Here is a 20,485-nt window from a genome sequence, read left to right as displayed (position 1 = left end):
GTGCCAGAGCTTAACAAGTTATGGCAGTTGCTAGCCAACACAAGAAGCAATTTTATATCAGATGCAGATCAAAAACAAAAATTATCAGATGCAGTTACGGGCTTGGACTTCGTTGAATAGCCAGTGATTGTTCAGATTCTTCTGAGGTGGAAGATAATCCTTTTGTCTGCTGATAAGCAGTATTTGTTCTTGCTGAGATATTGGAAGGACTTTTTAATCTAAGAATTCAAGGACCTCAGCTGGGCCAACGGTGGATGTGCTGATGGTATCTAGCAGGTCGAGAGACCAAGCTTAGTCCAAAAGCTCTCTGTTCACCTAATTGGAATGTTCTTACAAGCCACCTGCCCTCAACCAGTACATTCAGGCCTAATATTAGGATCCCACAGATCAATTTAATAAAATCCAGACTATGGGTGGATAGGACTATTTTTCTAAACATTCTATGACATAACTGCCTCTAAAGTGTAGTAAAATTCGCCATAGTGAGAGGATACAAATGACTAAGCTCATCTCACAGTCTTAGTCTGTACGCAATCTCAAAGTGTGCCATTAGCATAGGGCAGGAACTAATAAAATGCACGCAGAGGAAATCATTCAAGATGAGCCTAGCCACAGAATGCTGATCACCACACATATAGCATATATACAGCATATTAAGGAATTAAGCAGGAAGAATCAGTCTAGTAAACATTTGCCCAGTTTTACAGATAGGAAACACTAGGAAGCACTAGGAAATACATTTAAATACATATTTAACCATATTTAAATGTATTTAAATATGCATTTAAAGAAAAATATGTATTTAAAATTTATTTAATGTATACATATACATATTTAAATACATTTTAAAAACATGCAAAAACAAATAAATATTTCAAATAAATATTTAACTACATGGTCAAATATGCATATCTAAATATATAAACATGTCAAAATATGTATTTTGAAATGTTTACAAACCGAGAGCTACCTTGGAACATTTAGGAAGTGCCAAAGCCAGTAGATAAGCTAGTTCCCATCTGCACATTAGGCTGGGAGGTGCAGATCAGGTCAGTTCATATCGAAACTCTTCAAACATCCCTCTAGTCAACTTTTCTGGTTTCCCTTATCTCTGACTGGGACCTCACAATCACTAGAGCAATTAACAGCAGGCGTGGATATGCTACAAGCAACTCTACACCATAGCAATCTTCTCCGGGGAAGCAAAGGTAGGAGTCTGGCAGCATGCTGCTAATGTAAAGAGAATGATCTCCTGCTGGAGGGACCAAGTGAGGTTATATTGTTGATGCATAAATGAAACATGAATTATTTGTAAGAATATATTACACCACACACACACATAAACACAGGGCGTTGTTGTTGTTGTTGTTGTTGTTGTTGTTTTCAGAAGCTTTAGCCATGTTATGTAACCACAGTATACTAATAGGCATGATCATCTGTGTTTATTCTTTGTACTCCAATTGTTCTTTGAAGTCTCTTTATGATTTATTCATCAATAAAAGATTGAGAACAACAAAATTAAAAAGAGAGAAAGAGAAACTATGGACTTTGGATTAACTTGCAATGCTAAATTGCTCTCCAGATTCAAACAAAGACCAGTTCACATGCTGCTGCTGGTAAGTGTACCACTATACGTTCCTGAGCTACTGGTGTCCACAGGAGGTTAGGATGTGCCAAGGAAAACACTGGCAACAGTCAAACAATTCACTGCTCAAACAACACCAGCAATAAAATAGCATGTATCAGATATTTGTTTCTGACCAAGACCCTGAATTAAATGGGACAAGAAGAAGCTGAAATTAATTTAGCTGAAAAGAAAATAAGCACAGTGAGCAGCACGACTAGCGCCACTTAGAAATCCTACACAAATATTTTGCCAAATTCTCTACTAGCAAATGAAGAAGTTTAATGTTTTGTAGTAGAACCTCTTCCTATTACATAAGCGTAATGGAATTGCTGTACTGGATTTGATTAATGTTTCATCTAGTCCAGTGTGTGGTATCTGCCAGTAACAATCATCTAATTCTTCAAAGTTACATAGAAACTCATAGCAAAGTTAACACATGGAAAAAGTTCATCCCATTTAGCTTTGCCACTTAATATATTAGCATCAAATCATGGGACTTCAACGTATTTTTGTCATTACCTAAGCTTTCATATTTGACTTCCATGTTAATTTAAATTGCATAAATATTGACATAATATTTTGTAAATATTAACAAAAAAAGGTAGATGACAACCTCCGTCCCCAGAATATGTACCACTTTTCTTGGTGCCATTTACTGCAGGATTTTCTGCATGCATGAGTGTACACATATGCACAAAAGGCTCCAAACAGAAGTTTAACTTCAGGGAACATGACAAAATGTTGATAAATGCCTGACAGTAATTGAGAGGATCATGTTTTCACAAAATGTCAGTATTTCAAAAGAACAAATATTTCCAAATATTACACACTACTGTAATAGATTTGGACAGAAGCATGTGTGGCTTAGTTGGTGCCAAAAAATAAAAGTCATTAAAAAGACATCAATGGTGGACATATGAATTTTCTCAAAAAGAAAGGAAGGAAGCAAAGTAATAACTATTCAATTGATTTGCAATTAATTCTCACTGAGCTGGTTAATCATATGGCTTAATCTCTTAATTACTTAAATGTACCAGCTGCACCTGATCAGCTGTTGAATTAAATAAGTATTTAATGAAGCTACTGTCACTTCATTAACTCTGGTCATATGATGACCTTGCTATTTAACCAAGACTGTCAATTTGGTGTCGCCATGTAGGCTGGCTGATTGAAGACAAGTCACCTCTATCAGAATTAGTATAGCAGGGAGATAGGATATGGTGGGGCACTTTTTAAAATTACTTTTTATTTGGCTTATATATACTTGCAGAGCTACTAAAAAGGTTTGTAACTGACATTCAGCATTTTATTTATTTATTTATTTCATTTCTATACCGCCCAATAGCCGGAGCTCTCTGGGCGGTTCACAAAAATTAAAAACATTCAAAGTATAAAACAACAGTATAAAACCATACTATAAAATACAATATAAAAGCTCAACCAGATAAAAACAGCAGCAATGCAAAATTACAAATTTAAAACACCAAGTTAAAATTTATTTATAGACTCTTAAAATGCTGGGAGAATAAAAAGGTCTTCACCTGGCGTCTAAAAGCATATAATGTAGGTGCCAAGCAAACCTCCTTAGGGAGCTCATTCCACACCCTGCCCCTCTCCTGGCAAAGCTCATCCCACAGGGCGACCAAGGCAGTTTCCGCTCCAAAACCAGGCCTGACACCCGATTGAAATGGATCTAGATAATCCGTTTCATTCAAGAGTGCCTGGAGTTGTCCTGCAACCACCCGCTCAAGCACCTTGCCCAGGAAAGGGATATTAGCCACCGGCCTGTAGTTGTTAACATCCTCCGGGTCCAGGTTAGGCTTCTTCAGGAGTGGTCTAATTACCGCCTCTTTTAAAGAGGCCAGCACCACTCCGGTTGAAACTCATCCACTGCATGACACTGCAGTTACATTTTCTTTGTAGCACTGGCTGTGTTACATACATTCAAGTCTGTTGCCGCACCTCTGAAAATACAAATGCCACACACAAACAATATGAAGCCAAGGGAATGCTCCCACAAATGAAGAGCTGAATTTAATTTTCTTCCAGTAGTTAAAAACTGCCTTCATAAACCTGACTCCTTAAAACAGGGGTGGACATGTCTTGGCCTCCCATGATCCCTCACCACTAGCTATGCCAGGTAGGTCTGATGGAAGCCATGAGCCAAAAGTTCTGGAGGGCCATAAGTTGCCCACCCTGACTTAAAAGAAGGGTATTGTATTGTAGTAAGAGCTCACTGTCAGAGAAACAAGTTATGGGCCGTTTTGCAACATCTAGAAGTGCAGTGACATGCACAACATAAGTGACACATCTTGAACGCCAAGGTTTTTGTCCTTAGACATGCTGTAGCTGTCTTGGCAGAAACATTTCTTTATGTCATCTAAAACGATGCATCATGAATCTGGGCTGTTAAGCTAGCATTTCCCAAGAGCTAATATTTCTGTTTCACTTGGCAACTTATGTACTATGTTTAAACTACTAATGTCAAAAAATATTAGCTGACTTGAATACAAGAACACAGAAAATTCCTTGAATTGTATTCATTGTACAAATATACAATGTCCAGCTTTATTTTATTTTTTTATATATATTCTTGAACAGAGGCCCCTCTCTAAGCAAGTTCTGTATCCCAAAGAAATCAAATTATAATGACAAAAACTTTACTTTTATATTAGCAGGGACCTGTTTGTGAGGGGGAGATGCACTGCCTTGCTGTCTGCTCCCAATGCCAAACGCCTGACAATCCAAGTAGGTGTGAGCATTGTATCTACCTTGGCAAACAGGTGCATGGTGACACTAATAGGAAAAGGCAACTGTAGTGCCATGTGCTTCCTTTCACCTTCTGAAGGGGGAAAAAGCTGATTGCCAAAGCAAATGCTTCCAAGGCTGCAGACAAGCTGGAGCTTGTTCAGAGGGCAACCAGGATGATCAGAGGTCTGGAAACAAAGCCCTATGAAGAGAGACTGAAACAACTGGGCAAGTTTAGCCTGGAGAAGAGAAGATTGAGGGGAGACATGATAGCACTCTTCAAATACTTAAAAGGTTGTCACAAAGAGGAGGGCCAGGATCTCTTCTCGATCATCCCAGAGTAGGGTGACCATATGAAAAGGAGGACAGGGCTCCTGTATCTTTAACAGTTGCATAGAAAAGGGAATTTCAGCAGGTGTCATTTGTATCCATGCAGCACCTGGTGAAATTCTCTCTTCATCACAACAGTTAAAGCTGCAGGAGCCCTGCCTAGTGTGACCAGATAAAAAAGAGGGCAGGACTCCTGCAGCTTTAACTGTTGTGATGAAGAGGGAATTTTATCAGGTGCTACATGCATATAAATGACACCTGTTGAAATTTTCTTTTCAATACAACTGTTAAAGATACAGGAGCCCTGTCCTCCTTTTCATATGGTCACCCTATCCCAGAGTGCAGGACACGGAATAATGGGCTTAAATTACAGGAAGCCAGATTCCGGCCAGGCATCAAGAAAAACTTCCTCACTGTCAGAGCAGTACAGCAATGGAACCAGTTACCTAGGGAGTTGGTGGGCTCTCCCACACTAGAGGCATTCAACCTCCCTGTGAACCGCCCAGGGAGCTTCAGCTGTTGGGCGGTATAAAAATGCAATAAATAAATAAAATTAAAATAAATAAATTCAAGAGGCAACTGGACAACCATCTGTCAGGTATGCTTTAGGGTGGATTCCTGCATTGAGCAGGGGGTTGGACTTGATGGCCTTATAGGCCCCTTTCAACTCTACTATTCTATGATTCTAAGTTGACAATCAACTACTTTGCAGAAGGAAATACTGCAGCTTGATGAGGCATTCAAATACAGATACACAGAAAACGAGTAATGCACACACTCTGTATGGGTTTAACCTGTTTCCCCAGGTAAAGCATCCTGTTAACATGAGATTGCAGTTGTGGGAATAAGCTGCCCTTGTACATCCAGCATTGCATGGAGGGCAGAGTGATTCACAGCAGACTGTTTAGCTACAATCAACAGGAGCATGGGAGTACCAGCAGGTCATACTTTTGGTTGCTGCCTGCAGTGTGAACCGGGCCAATAAATATGAATTGTAGAAACAAGGCTCTTTGCTTTGCTCTCTCCTTACAAAGAAATGTAAATGTATGACTTTTCACCAACTTTGCAGGAGTGTAGAGAAAAAGAGAAAGAACTTGCCAGCAAAACACCACTTCCCACATCATTCAAATGGGTGAAAGATTTTTCTACAAAGGAAGTTTTAGAAGGGTTCTGATGTCCTTCCTGTTTATATTCTTATAATCCCACTTGCTGTAAACATTATAACCCATCAGAAGTTCTTCCTGATGTCCTCTGAAATTTTTTCATCCACAAAATCGCTTTACATGTCCCTTTTAATTATCCTATGATTGTGCAGCATCTGTAACACTGAATGGCCTCATGACTCATCTGTGTATAAATTTGCCAGGATATAACTCAATCGGTTTAAAAACATCCTAATTTAAACAAGGGGAAGTCAGTATACATGACATATTTAAATATAAAGATTCCCTGAAGTTAGTGCAAATGGGAGTTGAGGGAGCAGATATTTCTTTCTATTACCCTTCAACACTCAAAAGATGAGATGCCCTCGACTTCATATGCAAAAGTAGCCAAACCCAATATTTTACTATGCTAACAGTTGTGGGTATTTTACCTTCGGGATGGAAAGCATGTGTGAGGTCACATGCCAGCAGTGGCTGTTGTGCCACGACACAGGCTCTTTACAACAGGCCTGTCCATGGACACTCCCTGCTCAAGCTAAGCACCACCACTTTATGAGGGACAAACACCACCTTTCTACAAACTATGTGGAGAAAGGGGTTAAACAGGAATAATTTCAGGAATAAAATAATGTGCTGTGAATTATATGTGCTGATGGTGAATTAATGTCAGAACGGGTGTTATATGTATATAACTGCACATGATAAATGCCAAGGAGACACATGGGATTTTTTGTGGTAGTAAAACAAACTGAATAAAAAATTATTTCAATGTTCACAAACTTTGTTTCATAATAAAACTTTTCAGACCCTTGTTAAAACTTCTCATCCAGTCTTTTCTCTCTTCTCATACATACTTTCCTTTCTCTCACACCTTCACTCTTGAACTTTCTTTATTATCAGGATTGTTTAATATACAACATCTATCTGCACACTACACTCAAAAGACAACCCTCTTTACCCTGTTCCTCCAATTCTCCTCTCAAACCAAAGTACTTTAAAAACACCGTTATCACCTCAGGCATTCCCTTATATATCCTCCTCCCCGCTCCTAAGATAGTCAATCTCCACCCACTCAGGTCAACATTCTGAACACAATAGACTTACAAATTGTAGTTATACATTAGGTAACTGACTTGTGGAGTGTAACGCCACAGTTGTGGCCAGAACCTGTGGTGGGTGGAGCCTAGAATACTTCTCGCCCCTTTTTCTCACACACATTCGCATGCAAACATACACAAACACACATAGCTTCCCCCTCACTCATTTTTTCTCATACAAACATATGCACACACATATGCACATACAAACCATCTCTCGCACACCATCAGACAGAACCATCACCCCCTTGCCTGCCATACAGACTTCACACACAACACACACAACATCTTGCCCTTGATGAGGGATCTTCCTCAAGTTATTAGTGTGGGGGGGGGGGTAAAAGTTTCCCCTCATCACTACTCTGAGAAGGGAAAGATTTTCTCTTCTTGCTAAGTGAGGAGGCTGCTGTAGCCCACTTTATTCCATGGTTTCTCTCTCAAAAATAAGATTTTTGAGAGAGAGAAACCACGGAGGGATAGAGTGTCTTGCACCACTGTAGCTGGCTATATTCCATTCATGGTTTGTCTTTCAAGAAACATATTATCCATTCTCCATGGTTTCCTTCTCAAGAATGAGTTGAGAGATAAACAGAGTACAGAGGGCTAAAGCAGCAAAAGAGCCCATTTTAGGCCCCAGGGAACAGAGGTACAGACAGAGAGGTGTGGCAGCAGGAGCGGGGAGGGCAATTTGGGGAGACGGCTAAAGCACCGGCAGACTGCATGCAACAACCCTGAGTTCTGCATAAGGACCATCAGTTTCCCACATCTGGCTCAGACAGTCATACTATGCTTTTGAGCAGAAGGGAATAAAGTAAATATGCTGAGAGAGAGGCTCATTTTAATCTGTAAATAATTAATTTGTGTAGATTGACTATAAATGTAACCAGAACACAGCTGGATGGAAAGGATGCACATTTATAATATTGATGCTATTTCTTTTGCAATTTTCTGTATTCTTTGAAACTGTCAGGAAAAGTATTGGTTCACACTTAAGGTTTAGCAATTCAGGTCACTTAATGCCATTCAAGTACACAGAAAGCTTCTGTTACATATTTGAAGTATACACATTACCTGGGAGTATATCACATGACAAGAACTCTTAATTGAAAAGATTTGAATCATTTCCAATTGGTGGATGTCTTGAAACTGTGGGACTTCCTTTCCACTGGGATTCAGCAAAGAAGAAGCATTTTCTTAATTCCATTAGGGCAGGATCTACACTACTGCTTTTAAATGGCTTATAACAGTAGTGACAAATACTGGGGCCCAGGACACACTCCATATATAGTTTTCAAACCATTTTCAAAGTGTCATATCCTGCTTGGTGTAGATCTGGCCCAGGTCTGTAGTGCTTGAATTATGGCGGACAAGGTACAGGGTCCTTAATGAAATCCACTAGCCCCACATCTGGATTTCTCCTAAAGTTAGTCAACTCATCCCCGCCCACTAGCAATGATAAAGGGATGTAGAGTTCCTGCTCCTTTGAGACTGGTCTGTTGGTAACAGGATATGTTATTGTTCTGGACCCTGGCTCCCCTCCAGACATCAGGGTTCAGATATGAGAGGTAGAAATGTGATAAATAAATAAATAAAAATAATAATAGTCTTTAAATTTTGCTGTTTTAAATCTGTATAAATCTGTGAATTGCTGCTCAATTTTATTCTAGTTGTGGTTTTATATTGTATTTTTATACTGTTGTTTGTTTTATACTTTGAATTGATGGTTTAAACTTTTGTGAACCACCCAGAGATAGATAGATAGATAGATAGATAGATAGATAGATAGATAGATAGATAAATAAATAATTCCCCAGTGATTGTCATAGGGGAGTAAGTTTAGAGTCTGTGCAAGTTAGATAGTTTAACAGCTTAGGTTGGTTGGTTTCTGTTTTATGTATTCTCTGTTCTCTTTTTGACTCTGTAAAAGCTCTTCGGATAATAATTCCCAATAATAATTCCCAAATTGGATAGGAGATGTGTGATTGAGGTTTCTGACCAAGACACACACATACACCCAGTGAGGGTTTTTCTCTCCCCATGTGGCCTAACTGCCCAGGGAGCTTTGGCTATTGGGCAGTATAAAAATGCAATAAATAAAACAAATAAAATAATAATAATAATCACTTAGAAACATTACCAAGGTATTTGATCTGGGCCTCGAAGGGGGAGTTGCTGCATAACAGGACTCAATTCAGCTCCAGCTCCATCATAGCTGGGCAATGTAGACCTACTTCAGAGTAAGCATGATTACCCAGCACTCAATGAATATTTAATACAAGAGGCAGCAATTGAGCCTACGTTCCCAACAAAGCAGTTTTTAACAAAACAAAACAAAACCCAGCAAAGGAATTCTCCGGACTTCTTTGCTCCTATACTCCCAAAGTACCAATTGAAGGCAATGACTTACTTCCAAGAAGACATCATTAGACTTCTGTTCTCCCCCCACATGACTTTCCCTTCCACCAATCAGTGCCCAAAGTACACCCACAGTCCTAAGTCACATACACTTCACGAATGGCACACACAGAGAGAACCATGGTGATGGCAGAGCAAAGTTAAACTATGCGGTAAAACGGCACTACCAAAATGTGCAGCCTCGGGACAGATACCTTCAAGTGGCTGTGAATTGGTGGTTGCATCATAAAGGTGTGAAATGGTGCAGCCACAACAGAATAAATATCCCATGTAGACACGCCCCAGGTTGCTTGCTAGGAGCTCTCTTTGGAGCTGTAATGACCAGCATGCCTTGCTGCCCCCCTGTGCTGCGTGAGCTCCCCCAGGACACCAGTATTTTAATGGAGCTGTATTTACACAACTGTAATCCCATGAGTTAGAACTTCTGGGTTTTACATTTCTCCCTGTTCATTTTAGCCACTTTGAAATGACCTTGTAAAATAGAGTGTTCTTTTTCCTTAGTTGCTCAGCTGCTCAAATTTCAACTAGGAATATTGGGTCCAATTTCGTAGGTAAACTCACTTGATCTGCACTTCCCAGCCTCATGTTTGAATGGGAACACAATTCACTTGAGGAATCTACAACAGATTGTCCACCATTTGGCTTTCAGGACTTCACAACATTTCCCTATACTATTAATATTGAAATGCATGCAGACTGGTTATCTATCAGGCTATCTAGATAACATGTATTTTCACAACCCTCATACCAGGCAGGCAAGATACTGCACATCACCAATCCAGTTAACAATGTCTCTAATAACTGAATCACTCAATTCCAGTAGCTCCTTGCCACTTAGAGACATATCCTTGGAGCAAGAAGATATCTGTTCGTCCCCCCAGGAGTCCCTTTTAAAGGAAGACTTTGCTCTACCTCAGAGCAACGCCCTCCTTCCCTGAGACCTTTATTCACCTTGACAGCAGAGACGCTGTCACCCTGAGAGCCGTTCTCATATCCCCATAGGCCTCTTCCACCAAACTCTCTGCCTCTCTCCATTTTTCTAAATCAGCTACTTTGGCCACAACGGAACAAATTTGTTCCCTGAGAGCCTGAATAAAGCTTTGTGGATTATGTGGCAGACCTCTTTACTGTCTCCCAATAAAGTGGGAGGTTTTGGGAAACATGACACCTTGATGCTTTGGCACTGGGACCAAGATACTTGTCAACAGGGATTCCCCCTCATGCTTGCTTATTTGGCTAGCCAGCTTAAAAAAGCTTGAAAGTGCTGAATTCTGCCCTTTTTTCACAGTTGAGTTCCTACTGATTCCTGGTACACTTCATGTTTTCTCTTTGGATAGCATCCTCGTCGACTAGCTGCACTGATCTATGGATGCTTCATAATTGCCTATCAGATTTAAAGACAGATCATCCTGACTGATGTTTCCTTCAGAGGTGGGAGGAATACCAGCTCTTTGGCCCAGTTTCTGATAACATCTAACACATTTATGAATGTTGCTTCATTCAAGGTGTACCTTATTTCGGAAACCGACTTTACATACCATAAGCAAAATATTAAACCAACAACCATAATTTATATTTTAATACACTTGTATACACATCTGGAGCTCTAGAAATGGATAATGTGTATAAACAAAATTGACAGTAAGCACATATTTACAACTTCTAAACATTTAAACCCAAATATTGGAAAGTTAGCTGAATACTTATTGAAATGTTCATACTGTAGGAATGTATTAATGTTTATGAATTTGGCATTACTTGTTACTTCAATTGTTAGTATTTTTCTCTTAAGGTATTGAGTTGAAACTTTACTGACTAGTTATTGTCATGTTTTAATTGTTAAATATTCTTCATGTTGATTATTTTGTTTTGATATTGTTGAATTTCTTTTGTCATTTTATTGTTTGCCACTTTGGGCTTCCAGGTTGGAAGGAAAAGCAGGGAACAAAAATACATTAATTATGACAGTAAACAGAGACATTTTCAGGGTGCCAATCCTACTTTGGAAGCAAATTTGAAGTCTTGCCTGAACCTGTGCACACAGTCATGCCTGAACATTAAAAATGTTTTAGCCTCCATTTCCAATCAACATTTTGAGAGGGCCTTGAAATTATACCCAGAAAATTAAAACTAGGTCATCAAATATTACTGGTCAGTTTCATATACATCTCTTGCACTAGTTTTCTGAAACACACACCTGAAGCACTCACAAATCTGTTTGCATTTCTAACATTAAATCTATCCAGATTTCTGAAATTTGCTAATGAATGGAAGGACCTAGTTGGAGCAATATGAATCTTGCTCTATAAGTAAGCAGGGCTATTGACCTGGTCATTCAAGTTTGTTAAAATGGACAATCCAACTTGTGTAGTTAGTGTAACTTGTTGATCACTGTCAGCAGCCTCTTTGGAATATAAAATTTAGGTCTTAGCTAGACTTAAGGTTTATCCCGGGATTGTCCCGGGGTCATCCCTGTTCATGTAAATGACACACAGGATATCCCAGGAGCAGGCAGGGATGACCCTGGGATAACCTTAGGTCTAGCTAAGGCCATAGATTCAAAACAGAGCATTACTGCATCAAAACATATCCCAGTATGTGAAGAGAGCCTTTCGCACAAGCTCAGATCCATTCGAGTAGTCCTCCTCCTGCTGTCTAGACTCTTCTTTATTCAACTCTTGCTTGGATTTTGAACTGCAAGTTTTGGTTTGTCACATTCATCTAGCATTCAGCCATCTCAGTTCTTCCTTACCATGTGCCATATCTATGTCAAATACTGTATTTTTAATCTGTATTGAGCCTGAAGAGATCAGTCAAAGAACAAATCCTGGCCATCCTCTCTACTTTTATGAGATTTACAAACTCAGCTCTTATCAGAAGTAAGAAACAAAATAGCTGAGTCATCCAAATGAAGTACACAAATATTTAAATGCTTGCTGGGTGGTAGAGTCATGTGATCAGGCCACTTAGTCACATATACACAGTGGTTTAAGGAAAGTCCAAACAAGCTCAATGGTATAATGTTAATGAATAAACTCAACATGAACTTAAAGATACATTCAAGCTAAAACCCTAAACACATTTATTTGGGAGCAAGCCCCATGGACAAAGTGGAACTTCTAAGTAAATGTGCTATAAAAATGAACATACAATTTCCCTCTAACCCAACATTATTCCTGGACTTTAGCTATCCTTGGAACATAATCTAGATCTGCTTGCCACAAACCAGCACATAGGAAAGGCACTGAATTTAACATAAAAACAGGAGAGAAAACATTCTCAAAGTACCTAAAATTATTAAGCTCAACATGTTTCAGAACAGTTATTCTTTTATCAGGGGCTTCCACTCAACTTTCAATGACCCTGTGCAGATGACATGCTAAGCCACAGTGGTTAAGCATTTTGAGCTAAACATTATGGCTTAGTGTGTCGTGTGAATCATGACTTAGCATGTCGTGTGAATCATTCCTCACCATGGTGGCTATACAACCACAGTTTAAACATGCTCACTAACCATTTGCCACAAAAGGGTTAGTGGCCTAACCATTGCTTAGCATGTCATCTGAACAGGCCCTATGTGTATGCTTTGACAAGCCTTTCTTACATTCTCTGTAACATTTCTTTGCCATCGATTATATCTGGTGATAAGGCTGCAACCTGTCCTTTCGGTTTATTATCAAAGAACTCCTGCAGTACATAGCACGTGTTTGTCGTTTAAGATGTTTTGGAAGATAAATCTAGCATAAAAAATTTGCAGCCTTCCCATCAAACTAGTACTGGCTTTTTAGAGGCTTCTGAACAGAATTCAAGTTACTGCTTATCCTACATACATCACAGACTACTTGTTTCCCTATACCCCGTCATAATGCAACTTCCTGTGTCCTTTATAACATGTAAAAACAGGAAGGACACATGAAAAAGCATTTTCAGCAAAGCTTTGTTACCAAAAGTCAACATTAAGTGCGTAAAAGAACCAGTGGTCAAATTAGAGGAAAGGCAGAAGAGGTCCAGCCCCTGTTAGCTGACTTCAGACATGACACTAAAGCATGGTTTACATCATGTGAATGAGCCTAGTCTCCTCCCAGGTTCATGCATGCTCCCCTCTTCTCCTCCCACATAGACAAAGAGAAGTTTGGAAGATTTCACTTCCACTTTTAGTTAACCATGTCTTCCTGTGATATCAGAATCAGGAATTCAGAGTTAGGGCATGTTTAAAAATCTAAATAAAATCTAATTTATATGTAAAGTCAATATAATTTTAATTTCTAAATATATATTTGTGAACCGCCCAGAGAGCTCCGGCTATTGGGTGGTATAGAAATCTAATAAATAAATAAATAAATAAATAAAATTACCAATAGTGTTGAAAATAAATCTGAGTTTATGTTTTTTCTTTCTTTCTCAATTTGAAGACTCAGTTTGCATATAGGAGGAGAACCATCAACTTAGTGCTTACCTTTCAAATCCAATTTGCCGTAGTGTTTTTTCCCATGTCAAACCTGTAGAAAAATGGAGGACACATATTAAAATCTTTTTCCAGTGCTAGGTTGCTTTCATTTTCCATTCACCTATCAACTTTTAATTGGGAACTGGTACTTAAGCTGGATACTCATATCACTCTTGCAGCATGGAAATTGCACAAGGCAAGTCCTTTGCATGGTACTTGGACATGGGAGAAGACCACGTCTATGCAGTTGTAGTGATGGGCTCATGGTGTGACTCGTTCCCCATGCCAAAGTTAAGCAGAGTCAACACTGCTATGGGGAAAAGTAACTTCTCCTGCATCGTCCTGGACACAAGAAGGGAGCAGCACCCACAGTACCAGGGCAACAGGAGTACTCAGTTCTGTGGAGAACTGACCAAGATATGTACTTCTTCAACATCTCAGTTTATATGAAGTTAGCCTCATAGCAAAGTAGCAGGACACTACAAACTATTTACTTTTAAATCCTTATGTTTTCTTTTCAAAATGGTGTGATTTTGGCATCACTGCAAAAAGATAAATGAGTACTCCTGAATTTTGAACTCCTCCATGTTTAATTATTATTACCCTTTTCTCTGTTTTCCTTCCACACTGAATTGTAAGGAACTTTTTACAGTACAATTCTATACATGTTTACTTGGAAGGAAAGGGGACACACACAAGAGGATTTACATAAGGGCATTCAGACTCCCAAGAGAGAGTGTTTAGGATTGCAGCTTTAAACATCCTTGTCATTTGAACTTGGGTATATGTACAGATGAGGCATATATACATAAGCCCACATTGCTGTGGTGATGTAAAATAGGTTGGGTTCAGTGTAGGGATGATGGTGGTAACAGTTTAAAGGGGGTTATTTGTCCCTTAGACATTCACTTTAGACACACACACAAAATCAAGAAAAATTAACACCCAAAAACCTTTTACTGTGGAATAATTAAATAAGAATTAGATTTAACTTCAGCTAATAACTAGTGAACCCAATAATTGATTTGAACTAAACTGCCAATTTTGGCTACAGTAGTTTCATGTACCTTTTTCCTTTTTCTCCAAAGACTCTTGAAATATTGATGAGAAAAATAATAATGCAATGACTGTGTGGGACTGTATCCACAGTTCAATAGGTATCATTTCCCTAACTTAGGTGGTTTATTGCCTATCAATTTGGAAATGATACGGGATCTCGGAAAATTGATAGTATTTTCTACATATTCAGGGTACTGTCTAGGTATGTACGTTCAAAGAAAAAGAAAGAAAAACAAACAAGCAGCCCAAACATCAGTGAGTTTCCTGGATTTACAGACTTATATGTTTAATTCAAATAATAGATGGGTTGTTGTTGTTTTTCCTGATTGAGAAAAGCACAAGTCTGCACACACAGAGGCCTTTGCTAGACCTAAGGTTTATCCCAGGGTCATCCCTGTTCATGTAAATGACACACAGGATATCCCGGGAGAAGGCAGGGATGACCCTGAGACGATCCCGGGATAAACCTTAGGTCTAGCTAAGGCCAGAGTTTGTGTTGAAGGATAACTTTATTATCTATGGAGTAGTAAGAACCAGAACAGTCACTGATTTTCCTCCCTACCACTCCCAGTTCCAACATTTCCAAGTATATTTTCAAGAATGACAATATGAAATAGTTTTATGATGAGTAAACTTGCAACATGCAAATCCTCAAAGCTGAACCTACTACCATTAGGCAAAGTGAGGCAACTACCTTAAAGCGGTTGTTGCTGGAAAGTAACCATGGCAATGCTCCAGCTGTTCTTTCTGACATGAACTATCCCCACCAGCCATTCCTCTCTCTTGGAGGACAGAGCTGTGTGTTGCACAAGGACTGCACTGCTCCCCTAAATTAGCCTGCTTCCCACAGATGTGTTGATAGACACTATCCCGTTGCCAGGATTGAAGTAAGATTCAACTGCCAATTTTAAAAAAATAATTGGGGGGGGGGAATACATTTCAGAATTATCATTTCATACTGCATTGGGTCCAGAGTTTATAGTCCTATTAAAATAATGTCCTCAGTTTCTTATGGTATACAGGACATTCAGTACAAAATGATGTATCACTGGTATGTGGCTGCAGCAAGGTTAAACAAAATATTTGGCAAAGATAGAGTGAAGTTCTGGAAGTGGTCAGCATAACATGCTTTTTTGTGCAGTCTCATTTTTGTTGGTTATGTAATCATGTTTAATTTTACTGGTACCAAATTATGACCATTGGTTCTCAAGCTACTGGGGTTACCTCTAGAATGGTTCCTTTGTCTTACTGGATCATGTGGAGAATAACCATTGGCTTTTTACCAGACTACAATATTATATATGAAAAGCATTGGAAATTTGCAGTCCTGTTTACACTCAATAAATGTCTGATTAAAGTTTTAAACATGGTCAAAATAGGATACAATACTGGAATACAAATTGCAATATCATTATGATCGCTATAGATATGCTTCTGTATTAATTACCGAAAGTATTTTGAATAAATAAACAGGAATCAAAGACAGTGCATCAAGGCTAACCATATCAGACATAGATCACTAGGTTTCAGTTAAAGCTAGAAAATAAACATACTTGGATAAAATGGAGTCAAGTATGATGGGAGCTTTGGTAACTATGGACCAACATAGTGTTAAGAGAATTCTACAATGTATCATTATAAATGGATAAAGAAAGATGAGAGCTCAAAGATGCACTGAAAAATATTTATTAGCTCCAGCTTAAAGTTGATCTGATATTGTATAAAAGAATACTTTAGTTATCTTTTGATTGAATTAAGCCACTTGACCTTGAAGAAGAGTTGCAAGCACTGAAATGTGTTTGACCCTAGTAAAACATGTTCAGTGGACCTTCAAGGTCTCCTCTCTTTTCATCCTTTTTGCTGGTGCCCTCTCTTATCTCAATATAATAACCCCAGTCCAAAAATGTATATGAGTATGTCTGTCAAACTGATGATTGATGCTCTTGACTTCGGACATCACCAACCATCTATTTGTGGTGGGTAGAAGCCTGAGTCAGTCTCTCCACCCAAGCCAGGCAATCAAAACTATCAACACTGACAGCTTGGAACATTTGTTTAGCACTCTCTGCACACACCCTGAAATAGCAGGTGTCTGTGCAGGGGACTGATACACACAGTGTAGCCTGTGTGGGTTCTATCCCCTTCTCCACCCTGCCAAGATATCTATTTGCAAAAATCTGCTTCCATATGCAGCTGTCACTTGCTTGATCAGACAAGCCGTATTTGCTAAAGGCATGTTTAGACAGCATCCTTCTCTCTCTTTCTGATCCATCCCCAGTCCCCAAATGCACAGGAATTATCTTGACAGAATACTACTAACAACATTAGGAGAACATTAGCAAAAACAAACAAAAGAAAAGCCCCAAGGAAAACCTACATTAGTTTAACTCCCTTGTAAACGTTTCAAATCAAAACATAGTAATTATGGCAGTGGAGCCCCTCCCATCAACATATCTGCTTCACTTCTTGCCATTTTCTCTAGACATTTGGATTCTAGATCTGAGAGCCAGTGTAGAGTAGTGGCTAAGTGTTGGACTGGGAGTCGGGAGATCCGGGTTCTAGTCCCCGCTCAGCCATGGAAACCCACTGGGTGACTTTGGGCCAGTCACAGACTCTAAGCCCAACCTACCTCACAGGGTTATTGTTGTGAGGATAACATGGAGGGGAGGAGGATTATGTATGCTGCCTTGGGTTACTTGGAGGGGAAAAGGCAGGATATAAATGTAATAAATCATCATCTTCATCTTCATCATCATCTGAACAGCCATTGGTTTAACTTCTCTTTTTATTCTCCTCATATAGCAGCATGATATCACCAACCTTTAGGTCGCTGTACTTAAAATATATGATTCCTATAATTAAAGTTTTGTTTCAGGAACTTGCTCTGCATTGCTTAGCTGCTTAATAATTCCCATCTGTTTTCTACATTTCTGTTTTATATTAACTTGAATACATATACTGATGAAGAGAGCCTGAAGCACAGAATATTTCAGGAATTCCTACTTATACTTAATAGCCGCAGTTGAGTAGTACCACTTGTCCTTCTGCCTCCTGTCCACTACACCACTCTGATGCCACCATGTATTTACCACAGACCATATAAATCCAGACTTTATAAACCCAGGCCTACCAAGGGCCTATTTTATTTTAATCTTTTGAAAATGCATACCCTACCCTTCTATTGCAGTCACAATGCTCAGGACAGTTTAAAACAATGTAAAATACCAACAAAAATATATAAGTAAACAACTATAAAACCTCAAAAAACAATCAGGAGCAGCAGATAAAAACTTAAACACAGGGGCTTGATCTATTAAAATTACAAAAATGACCTCATCAAAAGACAGAGGGGAACAACAGAATTTAATGGAAAAGTTAGTTCCACAGTTTAGGCACAGACACAGAGAGGTCCGTCTCCTACATCCTAAACCAATCATGGCCCCACCACCATTTGAACACCTTTGTAGATCTTAAAAAGTGGGTGGACTCATATGGGAGGAGAAGGTTCTTTAAGTATTCTGGACACAGCCATTTAGGGCTTTTAAAGGTAATAACCAACACTTTGAATTGTGCCCAGGAATGAACTGGTACAGCTGCTGTAAAAATGCCTTATATATCTAAAATGCCTTATATATCTAAAAAGGAAATTTTATCCCTGGTAAATGCGACATTGAGTCACAAACTGAATTACATGCATAATACTGCATTACTTGCCTGCTCTATATACCGTACATCCTTTCCGTTGCCTGATAGGGGATTGTGATCTATGTGTGAGTTGTCAGTTCTGAGTTCACAGGTAGAATTGGTATACAGGGAGTAATCTATTTCAACTAAGGACTCCTGAAGCTGGTTCACAACCACATGTGGTACCGCTAAGAAAGAAATGCTAGAGATTGAAAAGTATCCAGTACAGTATCAAACCAAGCTAAGATGATACTGTGCTTCAAATGAAAGCACAGTAGTTCTTAGGACTTTGAAGTTCTTGGCATGTGAAAGCATTTTCAGTATTTTAACTCTTCCTAAAATCACCATGAAATGGTCTTCAAGAGATTAAATACTGGTGTTATCTGTTACTCATGCCATTGTTGTTCATACCTTTTCCAGTGAAAAAAAATCAAAGCCTTTCTCTAGGTTGCATTATTATTATTATTATCATCATCATCATCATCATTATTATTATTATTATTTTATTACATTTTTATACCACCCCATAGCCAAAGCTCTCTGGGCGGTTTATGTAAGATTAAAACAATTAAAAACAATATACAAAATGTTTATACTGTATTTTGTATTTGTGCTTTTAACCTGTTGGTTGTTTTATTATGGTTTTAATTTTTGTGAACCGCCCAGAGAGCTTCGGCTATTGGGCAGTATAATAATGTAATAAATAAATAAATAAATAAAATTTAAAACTACAAAAACATACAATACACAGAAACATATAACTAAAAACTATTATAAACAACTTTATAAACTATAAAAGCAGATTCAGGATTAATGAAGCTTGTCACATATTGCTAAATGCCTAGGAAAAGAGAAAAGTTTTAACCTGGCACAGAAAAGATCGCAACGTTGGCACCAGGTGGGCCTCATTGGGGAGATCATTCCATAATTGGGGGGGCACCACCGAGAAGGCCCTCTCCATTGTTGCCATCCTCCGAGCTTCCCTCGGAGTAGGCACCCGGAGAAGGACTTTAGATGTTGAATGTAGTGTACGGGTAGGTTCATGTCAGGAAAGGCGTTCCATCAGGTACTGTGGTTCTGAGTTGTGTAAGGCTTTATAGGTTAGAACCAGCACCTTGAATCGGCCTCAGATTCAAGGCAGCCAATGCAAGTAGGCCAGTGTCAGACTTATATGTTTGAACCTTTTGGTCCCTGTTATCAATCTGGCCGCTGCATTTTGCACAAGTTGCAGCTTCTGAACCATCTTCAAAGGCAGCCCCACATAGAGTGCATTGCAGTAATCTAACCTGGAGTTACCGGAGCATAGACAACTGAAGTCAGGTTATCCCTGTCCAGATAGGGGCGTAGCTGGGCCACCAACCAAAGTTGGTAAAAGGCACTCTGTGCCACTGAGGCCATCTGAGCCTCAAGCGTCAGAGATGGTTCTAGAACCCCCAAGCTACGAACCTGCTCCTTCAGGGGGAGAGTAACCCCATCCAGAACAGGTTGAACACCCTCCATCCGGTCAGAAGAGCCACCCACTAACAGCATCTCAGTCTTGCCTGGATTGAGTTTCAGTTTATTAGCCCTCATCCAGTCCATTGTTGCAGCCAGGCACTTGTTCAGCACATCCACAGCCTCACCTGATGAAGATGAGGAGAAATAGAGCTGCGTGTCATCAGCGTACTAATGACAACGCACTCCAAAATTCATGTAGATGTTGAACAGCATGGGGGACAAAATTGATCCCTGTGGAACCCTGTACTGGAGAATCCAAGGGGGCGAGCAATGTTCCCCAAGCACCACCTTCTGGAGCCGACCCACCAAGTAGGAGCAGAACCACTGCAATGCAGTACCTACCACTCCCAACTCAGACAGTCATCCCCGAAGGATACCATGGTTGATGGTACTGAAAGCCACTGAGAGATTAAGGAGA

The 20,485-nt window shown here is 39.3% G+C and overlaps 1 protein-coding gene across 1 annotated transcript in view; it reads right to left on the bottom strand.

Annotated features, from left to right (window-relative positions):
- Window positions 1-20,485, bottom strand: part of PIEZO2 (piezo type mechanosensitive ion channel component 2) — a 307,830-nt gene that overhangs the window by 147,155 nt on the left and 140,190 nt on the right. Inside the window, exon 4 of the mRNA XM_063130557.1 lies at window positions 13,837-13,879. Within this exon, the coding sequence (XP_062986627.1) occupies window positions 13,837-13,879 (43 nt within the window). The remainder of the gene's footprint in view (window positions 1-13,836; window positions 13,880-20,485) is intronic.

The sequence above is a fragment of the Elgaria multicarinata genome, chromosome 7 (assembly GCF_023053635.1).
Source record: "Elgaria multicarinata webbii isolate HBS135686 ecotype San Diego chromosome 7, rElgMul1.1.pri, whole genome shotgun sequence".
Taxonomy (NCBI): Eukaryota; Metazoa; Chordata; class Lepidosauria; order Squamata; family Anguidae; genus Elgaria; species Elgaria multicarinata.
The sequence above is the reverse complement of the archived record's forward strand: the minus strand, read 5'-3'. Positions and strand labels throughout refer to the sequence as shown.